The following is a 12,596-nucleotide window of genomic DNA, read 5'->3' as shown; positions in this document are numbered from 1 at the left end:
CTTAACATTTTAGTCTATTTTATTAAGAAAAGTCTCTTTCCAGTATCAACAAGACAATTTTCCTCCCTCTTAGTGAAGGTTTACAAATCTCTCGGCTGAACCATTATAAAGATCTTCTGGTATACTCTTTTGTATTTGAAATATCTCTTGCTTGAAATTAAATTCAGTCTTAAAATAGCGACTATATCATCTCCTAACCACTTCCCATTAGTAAGAGCAAACTTCAGAGATAAGTAAAGCAGCATTCATGTGTCTGGAAAAAGAACCCTATGGATGATTTAAAACATAAGAATTGGCTACTTGTTAAGAAAGGGTGCATGCACATTTGTAAGTATGAAAGCCAGAAAGAAAGAAAATCTGCAAAAAGCGAAATCATTATACTGTATGGATTAAATCTCAGCTGAGTTCAGATTTTGTCTTTCAACATTATTTCTTGCAGGGCTGTATAAACCCTTAGCTCATTAACATTGACTTAATTCTCCCTAAAGTACAAGTAGATTCAGGAGAACGTAGGTAACATAAATGCGCTTCTCTCAACACTAAAGGTTAGAGGCACTCATTCTTCAAAGAAAGTGAAGTCTTAGGCCCTAGATAAATTCCCTCATCTGCCGTCATGATTGACAGGTGCATTTGGTTGGTCGCATGGGGGAAGGGAAGAGGAGTGGGGCCTGACTCTCAGGGCAGGGCCCTCAGGTGGAAAGGCTGTTCCATATAAGCGCCCACCAATACCTTCTACTGTGGCAAAGTGTCCTCAGCCCAGTGCTTGCGGATGCTAACCATGGGCAACAGTGCTCTTCTCTGAGCCTCCATACAGTTATTCTTTAAATACGGTTCCATTTCCTTGGTAAAGCCTCTTGTGAGGTGCTAAATTTAGCACTGCCAATCAGGAGAACAGGTGGTGTGTGACACCACCAAACAGATCCGTCTCCCATCAAGCTTCCCAAGGCAGCCAATCAGCCGGGGCCCTGCCCAGGGATGTGGGGCTGTCAGCAGATCTGGCAAATAAAAGGCCAGAGCCCAGCCCTGGCTCTCGAGCAGTCGTGCATTCCCAGCCTCGCCTCGGGTGTAGGGATTGCATAGAAAAGCAAAACTACACAGTCCCGACTGTGTAGTTTTGTTTTTTAAGTTTAGAGGCTCACCGATTCATGTCGGAGATGGTGGACAAAACCAGCTCCGGATAGGACGTCGTTTCAGAAGCAACCTGGGGCTTTGTCCCACCCTTTTTGGGCACTCTTGAGAAATCAGGTGAGTGGCATCTTTCCTTTTTTTTTTTTTTAAATAATAGATTCTCTTCCTTATTGATTGATTTCTAGTTCCCAGTTAGAACTTCTTATTCCAACATGTGTGATGCGCCTGGGCACAGGTGTTTGTGTAACTACTCGTTGCTGTTGCGGATCCATTACTTCAATCTGCTCATTCCATCTCCTTTAAAAAGTTGGGTGCTTTAGCAGGTCAGCACAGTCAACGTTTCCAATCGTGTGACTCCACCTCATGGGCTAAAAGTGTTGAAGTCGAGGTCAGAAATGGTAAGAGAAATGCTTGCTTCTGTTACAGACTCTTTCTGTCTGCTGAGAACGTTCAAGGTTATGTTACTCAGTGAAAAAGTGAGACACACCAAGAATAGCTCTGATAAAAGGCATGTGGTATCAGGGTGTCCTGATGACTTTTTAAGGGAATCAACTGCTGAGGTATCAGTTGCGGGACAGTGAGAGAACACTTGCCTGCTGTCAGTCAACAGTGGAAAGTTTATTTTGGGAGCATGACATTTTAGATGCATACCTTGGGCCCTAATTGCACAAAGGCCTTTCAAGAGCAAGTGCTCAAGCAACAAGATTGGCCTATCCAGTAGGAATAAATGACCAGTTCAGACAAGTGGATTGTGATATGTTTAGGAATTGGGAGGGTAAATGTGTAATTGTTTTATAAAATACTCAGCATCTCATTATTTATTTCAACCCATAAGCAAATGATATGATATGAGCTAAACGTTGGTATTAAGGATAAGAAAGTATTTTCGAGACTTTTTTTAAATTTTTTTTTAATTTTTGAGGCTTTTAATATCTATTAACTTTTAATACCCTTTGACTTTCCATCTTCCTGGATTTAGATTACTAATCACATATGCCTGTAAGTGCATTGGTATATAGTACATAAATGATGTCAAAGAATACAACTATTTTTAGAAAGTGAACTAGGTGGCAAACAGGGAGGGTTAGACACAAAAAATTATTTGTCCCAAATAGAACATGCTCTATGGAGTTCTTGACAAAAGACTCACAAAAACTTTTGGTACTATTTGAATTTTCCAAATATAAATTTTATTGTCTTGGAATTCTGGTTTTCTTTTCTTTTTTTTCCCCCTTTTTAAAAAATATTTTATTTATTTATTCATGAGAGACAGAGAGAGAGAGAGGCAGAGACACAGGCAGAGGGAGAAGCAGGCTCCATGCAGGGAGCCCGATGTGGGACTCGATTCTGGGACCCCAGGATCATGCCCTGAGCCAAAGGCAGACGCTAACCCACTGAGCCACCCAGGGATCCCTCATTTTCTTTTTAACTAAGTAAAAAGTTACAACATGGTACAGAATTATCAGTAGAAAAACTAGCATTCCATACATTTTTAGTGAACAGAGGATTTTGTGAAAAGCAGTCATGAAGTAACCGACAATTGAGAATCTGCTCTTTATATCAGAATAGTGGGTTGGTTGCATTAAATAATAAGGTATTTGTGCATCAGAAAATTGTTCCCATCATCTCCCTGGAACTGATGGACAGAGTACTTTCTTCCACTTAAAAGGACTTCACTGCAAATTTCATATTCTTTTCTTTGATTTTTGAATATCTGTATTGAAAAAGCACAGGGCTTTTCATTTCTTTCACATTTCACAGCAGTGTTCCCTTTGTCAGGTTTGAACCTTGGTCCCTAGTACTCAAGTCAGTATTTTTCTTTCAGCTCTATGATAACAGTTGGCCTACTCATGTAAGTTTAAAATTTCCTATTAACTAGAGCAGTAGCACTATTTATTGAGCAGTTACAATATGAAGAAATATTCAAAATATTCATAAGAAGACAGCATACAGTCTATAAAAGGTTTGCACAGTCAATAAGAACTTTCCAAGTAAGGAAAGAAATCAAAAAGTTAAAATTTTTTACTTGCGGTGACAATTTTAAGCAGCCACCTGGATTGCTTAAAGTAATACAAGTAATACCCAAATCTATACCAACTTTAAAAATACAGAGTGGAAAAAAAATATAGAGTGAATGAAAAATCTTGGGAGGAAGGAAATCTTTAATAATTATCTTTCAACCATTGAACAGATGCACAGATTTATTCTATTCCCTTTTTTGAGAAAAAGATTTTATTTATTAATTCACAAGCAGCATGGAGGGACAGAGGGAGAGGAAGAAGCGGGCTACCTGCTGAGCAGAGTGCCCAATGCGGGGCTCGATCCCAGGACCCTGAGGTCATGACCTGAGCCAAAGGCCGACTCAGCCACCCTCGCGCCCCTAGATTCATTCTATTCTTCCCACACATCTTTCATTGTTCTTCTCGACTCCCACTTATTTCAGCTTTCCTCTTTCCATCTCTCACTCAGGTGCCCATCGTTGGGAAGACTGAATTTCCCTCCTCGACCACTAGAGGACATTCCTTGCTCTAATTTCCTAAAATGTTCTTTTTTCCCCCCATTTCCGTTTACACTTACTACTCTGTTAGGCTTCAAGTCAATTCAGAGGCCCATGTTCAAACCGAAGCCACGGAGGAGAAGGCCCACAGATGATCTAAAGAGCAACCTGTTCGGAAAACGTGTCTCTGCCATCTACGGAGTAGCTCCGGAGTGGCCCTTAGCTGGGACCCGGTAACTTATTTTTCTCTTCCTTTTCAGAGTGCCTGAAAAGATGACAACTCAAGCACCGACGTTTAAGCAGCCGTTACAAAGTGTTGTGGTACTGGAGGGTAGTACCGCAACCTTTGAGGCTCACATTAGTGGTAAGCTCGCCCTTGCACACGTCCCTACTCTTCGCCCCCTCCCCAGTGTGTTAACTTAGCCGTGGGACTTGACACCAGGTGTAAGCCCTGCTTCTGCTCGGTTAAAATGGGTCCAGCTGGATGGAAGGGCCGCGGTAAGGGTACACCGTTCGCAGTACTGACAAAGTCTGACAATGTAATGGCTTGGAAATGTTTTATTCATATTTATAATTCCACAAAGCAAAATAATTAGCATTGGATTAAAATTGCTGTCAGAATCCAGCAGCTAAGTACGACCAAATTTGGTCATTCTATATTTGGGTTCAGCTGCAGAGCCAGACTGGAAGCCAAGAACCCAAGCCCAGTAGGGGTCAGACACGCTGCCTCGGGACAAGGAGGCTGGGGCTGCCTGCTCCCCGTGCCCGAGAGTGGGAAATAACAAAGTCAGGGGCTTTTCTACGAAGCAGAAAACTGTCAGCGTTGCACTAACTCCCAACTATTTTATTCTTGTCTTTTCAATCTTTATTAAGTGGTTCTAGTGAATTAGAAGATTTTCCAATCTTTGGAAATGACGACAAAAAATAATATATGCCACCCTGGTCTTTATATTAAAGAGAAACAAATATCTTAGATTTTTATTTAGAAGAAAGTTCTGGGGTTTTTTTTCCCTTCTTTTTCTTCTTCATAACTCAGTTTAGAGGCGGTTCAAAAAATGTATGATTTCTAAGACTTACTAAAAATGGGGGTAAGCTACAAACTATATTGTAATAATCTCTAAATTATTTAATTCATATTGTCTCCACCGCAGTATTACAACTGTCAATTAAATTGGCATAGGCTAATCGAACATCAAGCTAGCACCTCCATGGTGCACTGTCCCCCCCCCCTCCTTTTTTTTTTTTTTTTTGCACTGTCACTTTTTAAAAGTTTTTGGCTTCTAATAAAGATGTAAAATAAGATTTCCTCTTCCTTTCTCCTTTCGTTTTTTTATTTTATGTGCCCATCTTATTCCTAACTGGATAAGACCTTCACATTGCACAAATATCATATAATCATTCTTCGTTGTCTATTGTATATGCAGATAGAGACCAATTCCATTCTTTTCACACATGAGAGACGTTGACTTTTCAATACTACACTTACGTATCTTGTAATGCTCGGTAACTTTTGAACTGTGCAGAACACAGTTGGCTTCAGTGGGAGTTTGGCCTATATGCAGGGTCCTGGAGCCTTGCTTCTTCATAGCTTCTTGTTCCTTCACATTATGTGCCTATAAAGTCTTAAGAAAACACCACTGAAAATATCTGACATTCATGAATTACTCAAACTCTTTACTTGGCCATGGTGGGAGGTGGGTTAATGTAAGGACAAGAAAATAAGTATTCTCTTGGTTCTCTTTACTTCCTCAGTTTTAATATAAAATAAACCCTGTTCTGAATTTGCTTCAAGCCTTCTCAATGTACAGAATTTTAATATACTTAAAGTATCAAACCACGTACATGTAGTTCTTAGCTCCATGATTTTTAAAAAGACTTTATTTACTTATTCATGAGAGACACAGAGAGAGAGGCAGACACACAGGCAGAGGGAGAAGCAGGCTCCCTGCAGGGAGTCCCATGTGGGGACTCGATCCCAGGACCCTGGGATCACGCTCTGAGCTGAGCAGATGCTCAACTGCTGAGCCACCCAGGAGTCCCCTTAGCTCCATAATTTATGGTGATTGAAGAGAATTAGGCTTTTCTACCTGCAACTCCAGCTCTACCAGTTGCTCTGTAAGACGAGGTCTGGCTTGTGTCTTGTTCTGGGAGAAGCCGCTTCTCTCTCTGCTCAGTGGCATTTCTACTGAGTACACATTTGAAAGGCAGGCGAGTTCAAGGACACGGTGTCCTCGCAGCTACAGAGGAGGGACTCAGATGGGTGTCCTCTTGTGCTCTGGGCAGCACTCTTAATCCTTGGCCACTTTGGCTCTTGTTTTTGAAGAGGACAATGGTCGCTTTTTATTTCGAAGTTTCTTTGGCATTCTATGCCTTTCTAAATCCCTTCTATGATTTTAACCATGTCTGTTAAATTGCATCAAGGAGAACCTGGGACGGGAAGGCAGGAGGTAGAAATTCTAGTCTTCCGTGTGCCCAGCTAGCAGAGGGGCCTTGGAGAGTCACCGAGCCTCCTCTGGCCTGTTTCCTATTAAATGAAGGTGTTGGCCTCCACCCGAACCCACTGACCTCCCTAGTGTCTGCTGGTGGACCCCTTGTCATGTGGCCGTCCCGTTTTCCTTAGCCTTGGATGGCCTTCCACTTGGGGTCAGGACAAGGCAGTGGACCTGGTGGGACAGAGCGGGTGACTTAGCAGTGCCCCATTCCGCCATAAAGATGGATTGTGTTTGTGCTCCAGGTTTCCCAGTTCCTGAGGTGAGCTGGTTTAGGGATGGCCAGGCAATTTCCACGTCCACTCTGCCCGGCGTGCAGATCTCCTTTAGCGAAGGCCGCGCTAGACTGACGATCCCCGCCGTGACTCAAGCCAACAGTGGACGATACTCCCTGAGAGCCACCAATGGATCTGGACAAGCGACTAGTACTGCTGAGCTTCTCGTGACAGGTAGGCTGGGGGGGACCTGCCCATCCTCTGCCCCAGGCCTCTGCAGCCCCTGGGCAAGAAGGTCCAGGAAGAGCTACTGAGGAAAGAGTAGATGAGGCTGAAATCTAGAGACGCGCCTCCCGGAGGCTGAACTGGTAGCAAAGTTGTTTGCCATGTAAAATTTAATTCTCCTCTCAAAATACAGCACAAAAGGGGCTGAGAATGTTTCCTCTATACACATCGTTAACACTCAAAAGTATATTAAGGGATTATATTAAGGGAATATTAAAAAACCCTGCTTCTGAGCAAGTGGAAAGGCTTGGGGCCTTGTCAATAAAGCCCTACAAGGAGACAGGTGCATCACCAGGAACTTGCACCTTAACAAGCTCCTAGGTGATTCCGATGCGAGTGCCCCACAGACCACCCATTTAAGAAACACTGCTCTTACCTGTATCGTTCAATCACTCTTTTTACTTACTCTCCATTTCTAAAAATTTACACCATGGACATACACAGACAAAGGCAAATCCATGACAGCTTCCTCCGAGAAGTTGCCACCAATCTCTGCCGTTTCCTTCCATCCTTCACTCCCTGGTAAGACGTTGATCCACAGAACATTGTGGTACTTGCCATGTGACAACCAGTGCCTGCATATCGAGCTACGGGAGTCAGTGTATGACTAGCCAATACACTCTGCCAGCAGCACTGTTCAAGGATAGGGCTTTTGTGGATGCATCTGGGAGCGTCACGTGTGAACTTGAACATATGTCCAAAAAATTCAGATATGGAAAACACACAGGGGTGACGGGTTGTTTATTACTCGAAAACATGTCAAAATTAATCCCATTGTCTCTTCACATTCCTAACAAGTTTCTTTCAGCATAATGAACCAAAAAAGTCCCCTTTCTGTAGCATAACTAACACTAAATCATGTCAGTGTTTTGATTTTAAATGCAAGTAAATATTTGGGTTATTTGACCACTGATCAGTTTGGAGACTGTTTAGGGTTTTTAACACTAAGAGTGAATAATGATTCTGTAAGTCACGGGTCCACTTATCAACCAACCGTCGGAATTCGTTTTAATTCAACTTACCGAATATATGCCAAATTACTTTCCCAGGTTAAGATGGTGCTAGACGTGAGGTTGGGAGGAAATGTCTGAAGGATTCTCTAAAAATGTTATAAGCAGATCTAGGCTTTTTCTTTAAAAAAAAAAAAAAAAAAAAAGGTGGTGGCCTACAACCACCAAACCAAACAAAGCAAATAAAATAAAAGGTAGTGGCAGGATGGCCTGCTGCCGTCTTCTGGCTCCTTTCTTGCCATCACGCATGAACGGGCCTCAAGGGCAGTCAAGGGTGGTTGGTTCCAGGAGTCATCGCCTCATTTGGGAAACAGAACTTGGGGTTGTTTAGAAATACCCCTTGGGGAGTACCCAGGGTGGCAGTTCTGACTTGCCTGCCGTCCCCCCTGCAGCAGAGACCGCGCCACCCAACTTTGTACAACGACTGCAGAGCATGACCGTGAGACAAGGAAGCCAAGTTCGACTCCAAGTGAGAGTGACCGGAATCCCTACACCTGTGGTGAAGTTCTACCGGGACGGAGCAGAAATCCAGAGCTCCCTTGATTTTCAAATTTCCCAAGAAGGCGACCTCTACAGCCTAGTGATTGCAGAAGCATACCCCGAAGACTCCGGGACCTATTCGGTAAATGCCACCAATAGCGTGGGAAGAGCTACTTCGACGGCCGAATTGCTGGTTCAAGGTACGTGCGGGTTCAAGGTGCAGCTGGGAGACCAGGAGAGGCTACTGCGGGGGACAGAGCGGGTGCCGAGGTCCTGCTGCCTCCCTCGGGGGCCTCGGGGATGCCGGGGGCTGGGACCGAAGCTGGTCGCCAACTCCCTGGAAGAGCAAAGGGTTTGGGGTTCCAGGCAGGAGCTCAGGAGCACTGAAGACCTCGGTGCTTCTTAAGCCCATTAGAAACTGGGAAGCATTTCAATTGAGTCCTCTAAGAAAAAAAAAAAAAAAGTCATCTCTGTTTTCAAATTATTGACCGATAATGGATTAAAAATGGTTCTAGGTGAATTCTTATCCCATAATGAACACACTCTCTCTTAGAACCTAATTTAGCTGAACACATAATTGAAAACTTTTTGCATTTTCCTCCACCGGGACAGCTAGAAAATGTTATCAGCTTTGTGGTCAGAACTGACATGGTCTCTCTAGAAGTGGGCCCACCCCGCCTCCCCCAAACACCCGGCCCCCCTTCCCACAGGTGAGGATGTCGTACCCGCTAAGAAGACAAAGACCATTGTTTCGACTGCTCAGATTTCAGAAACAAGACAAACCCGAATTGAAAAGGTATTTTGCTGTACTTGGTTTTCCCACCCTTCAGATCGTTGCTTCACCAGCTTCTCCTCCTCCACATGGGCCTTGTTTTCATCTTTTCCAGAAGATTGAAGCCCACTTTGATGCCAGATCAATCGCAACAGTTGAGATGGTCCTGGATGGTGCCACTGGGCAACAGCTGCCACATAAGACCCCTCCCAGGATACCTCCCAAGCCCAAGTCCAGGTCCCCGACGCCGCCGTCGGCCGCGGCCAAAGCACAGCTGGCCCGCCAGCAGTCCCCATCGCCCATACGACACTCCCCGTCGCCCGTCCGCCACGTGCGGGCCCCGACCCCTTCTCCAGTCAGGTAAAAAGCCTTTTGCAAGGAGAGCAAGCTGCTTTGCATTCTTTTTTTTTTTTTTTTTTTAATTTTAATTTAATCAATTTATTTTTTTGCCACTTTGCATTCTTAAGTTAGGTTTCATCCAGTAAGAAAAATAGAAGGGAGCAATAAAAACCATAGCACGTGATAAAGGCAGTAAAGCCAAAGGGCCCTGAGTATGATTTTCACAAATCCTCACTGTCTACAGGTAAATCGGAGGATGTTGATAAACTCTATTTCTGAATTCCTCTCTGCATTCCGTTTAACAAATGTCTGCCTTAGGGGCCAACAGAAAGCAGTGAAATAGAAGAGAATTTAGGGTTGGAAGCCTTATGTCCCATCAGCTGGACCATTTCCTCACAGTGAGACTTAGGGAAATAATTGTGACGATAAAATAGACCCTACCCTGTATTGGTCGCTTTGTCTTAGACATCAGATTGGCATTCAACGTATATTACCTCCTTAAACAGTCACAGCAACCTTTAAGAATTATCCCCAATTTTAGAGATAGGTGAGTGGAGCTAAAGGAGGTAAATAATTTGCCTAGGGTCTCCGTCATACCGTCATACCGTCATACCATTTGTACATTAAAGAAAATCACCATTAGAATGACCCCAGGGTGTGTTGTGAGGATTCAGTGAGATAATCAGTTGAAGATGCTTTGTAAATGGAACATAAGAGCATTTGTATAATTATTTTCTGATAAGTAAAACCTTCTAAATGTTTTGCATATCCTTATATCATTTTCCATAGAAAATAAAATGAGTGGGTTTTTTAAGATTTTATTTATTTGAGAGAGAGAGAGAGAGAGAGAGAGAGAGAGAGGCAGAGACACAGGCTGAGGGAGGAGCAGGCTCCCTGCGGGGAGCCCAATGCAGGACCCCCCTGGGATCACAATCTGAACTGAAGGGAGACACTCAACCCACTGAGCTACCCAGGTGCCCCTAAAATGGGTTTCCATGCTTAGTTAATATGCAGGTATTTTATATTTTAGAAAGTGAGTGTCTATCATCAGGGCTCAGAAATTCTATAACCAAGTATAAATCATCTATAGCAAATTTGAAACTTTGGAATGTGGCTTAACCTGCTGAGGTTTATAATATGATGAACTGAAAAATGTACAAAATTTGGAGTATACAAGAATAGTGTTTCCTAATCAATTTATGTGATTGTTTTTAGTGTAGGGAAAGTTCCCCAGCCAAGAAAAATTTTGAGAGGAGAATAATAAGCAGAGAGTTGACCTAAAAAAAAATTCAAATTTCCTTAAGTTTACTGAAATTAAAACACTGTCATATTAGTAAGTGGATAGAAAATACATTAGAGGGGCGCCTGGGTGGCTCAGTGGTTGAGTGTCTGCTTTGGCTCGAGTAGAGATCTTGGGGTCCTGGGATCGAGTTCCACATCGGGCTTCCCGCAGGGAGCCTGCTTCTCCCTCTGCCTGTGTCTCTGCCCCCCTCCATCTGTCATGAATAAATAAATAAAATCTTAAAAAAAAAATACATTAGAGAAGCAGAACAGGGCATCTAGAAATAGATTCAAGTATCCAGTAGATTCCATTTTTAATCAAAATGACCTTTCAGTTCAGTGGGAGAAAGGATATTTTACTCAATAAAGAATGCTGGCCCAATTAGCTATCCTTTTGGAAGAAAACAAATATAAACCTCTACCTCCATTTACAAAATAAATCTCACCCTGACTAAAAAAGCTAAATTAAAAAGAAAAAACTAAAAAAAAAAAAAAAAAAAAAAAGAGAATACTTGGGAAAACACTTGTAGGGAGAGCTTTTCAAAATAGATTTAGAGATTCAACTACATAAAAATAAAAAAATATATATGGCGAAAATAAGGTCATTGCTAAATCAAACAGTGCATTTGTAAAAAGATTTTAAAAGCGCTTCTTCCTCAAGATATTTCATTGCTCCTGCCATAAAAGTATTATATCAAATATACGATGGCTACAATATGAATGGTAGAAGCCTAAAAACACTGCATATCTTACCCGACTGTATATACTGATGTTCCATAAGACCCCATAAAGAAGCAAATGCAAACAGTAGGTCTGGGGGGAAATGTTTGCCAACATTTATAACAAAGAACTAAGTAGCAAATGTATTTTAAAAAACTTCCACAAATTAATTTTTATTTTTATTTTTATTTTTTTTTCACAAATTGATTTTTAAAGAAAAAGATAAGCAACACAAATGGGGGGAAAAAGGAACAGAAGACAAGCATTTCACAAAGAGGCAATGTAAATTAATGTCCAATAAATATACAAAACATGCTTGATATCTTCTAATTTTTATTATATTGGCCACTATGAAAATTAAAGGTACCAGCAAACAGTAATAGGAAGGAAGACTTGAACCCAAAAGCTCCGTTTTAAAAACATGTCTATCTATCAAACAAAGCGTTCTTAGACTAGCTCCAAGTTTGCACACCATGAAATCACCAGACGGGCCAAATGTGATTTCTGGGGAGATAACAACCCCACTGTATTTTTAATCCAAGCCTAAGGGTCATTTAAAATTACAGAGCTTCCCTGATTCCGTGGAGCATTTTGACCGTCTTAGCAGTGCTGGCAGTTCATTAATAACAATCCCCATTACTTAGACCCTGAAATTTGCTTTAAAATAAGAAATAAAAATAGCAATTTGTGGAGAAAATAATGGCTATCCAAGATAGACTACTTCCTAAAATGTCTAATGGTTTAATCTTGATTTTAGTCATAGGGTAAGGCAAACACATTTTTTTGAATAAGGTACATGGATCTAGCTGTGCCCAGGTGATTATGCTTTATTGTAAGAGCAAAAATAAGCACTTTCCTCTAATGACTCAAATTACATTGATTTTTCACAGTTATGGGCTTACCTGCAGCCTGCTGCTAATCACTCATGTCATGCTAATCATGTCTTTAACTCTTTTTGAGATAAACCCACTTTATGATGAACAGCAAGAGTAGTAAGGCACAGGTTGCAACTTGGAAGTACACGTCACCCTGCTTTTCCTCAGTTGGTGTAGACCCTACCTACATTGAGAATAATGTTCTAGGTCTTTGTTATATTTCTAAGGCAGTCCCTTTTTAAAATAGAGGCATGTCCCCCTAGATTTCCCTTCACTTGATTACGACTTCATTTATGAAATGTAAATTGATTTTTTTTTTTCACCCAAAACCCCTTCTTCAAGAACACAAACGTTTCTTCATGAAGCTGGCTACGGTGGAGCGTATTATTAAGTTACTCTGTCGTTTAGAGCAGATACCAGTGGTACCTTGAACCTTAATTAGAAGAGTCGTTTCATTTATGATCAGCCTAAGTTAACGCCACTGCATTTATCCCGATTTCCCCAT

General features: G+C 41.9%; 1 protein-coding gene across 28 annotated transcripts in view; it reads left to right on the top strand.

Moving 5' to 3' along the window:
- The first annotated feature begins 1,038 nt into the window (after positions 1–1,038).
- Positions 1,039–12,596, top strand: part of LOC121501618 (titin-like) — a 281,158-nt gene continuing 269,600 nt past the window's right edge. For all 28 annotated transcript variants that reach the window (XM_041773882.1, XM_041773881.1, XM_041773880.1 and 25 more), the window contains exons 1-6: positions 1,039–1,245; positions 3,886–3,989; positions 6,360–6,563; positions 8,017–8,304; positions 8,815–8,900; positions 8,992–9,236. In XM_041773882.1, the coding sequence (XP_041629816.1) occupies positions 3,899–3,989; positions 6,360–6,563; positions 8,017–8,304; positions 8,815–8,900; positions 8,992–9,236 (914 nt within the window). In that variant the 5' untranslated portion in view covers positions 1,039–1,245; positions 3,886–3,898. The remainder of the gene's footprint in view (positions 1,246–3,885; positions 3,990–6,359; positions 6,564–8,016; positions 8,305–8,814; positions 8,901–8,991; positions 9,237–12,596) is intronic.

Source organism: Vulpes lagopus, chromosome 11 (genome assembly GCF_018345385.1).
Source record: "Vulpes lagopus strain Blue_001 chromosome 11, ASM1834538v1, whole genome shotgun sequence".
In the NCBI taxonomy this organism is placed as follows: Eukaryota; Metazoa; Chordata; class Mammalia; order Carnivora; family Canidae; genus Vulpes; species Vulpes lagopus.
The sequence above is the reverse complement of the archived record's forward strand: the minus strand, read 5'-3'. Positions and strand labels throughout refer to the sequence as shown.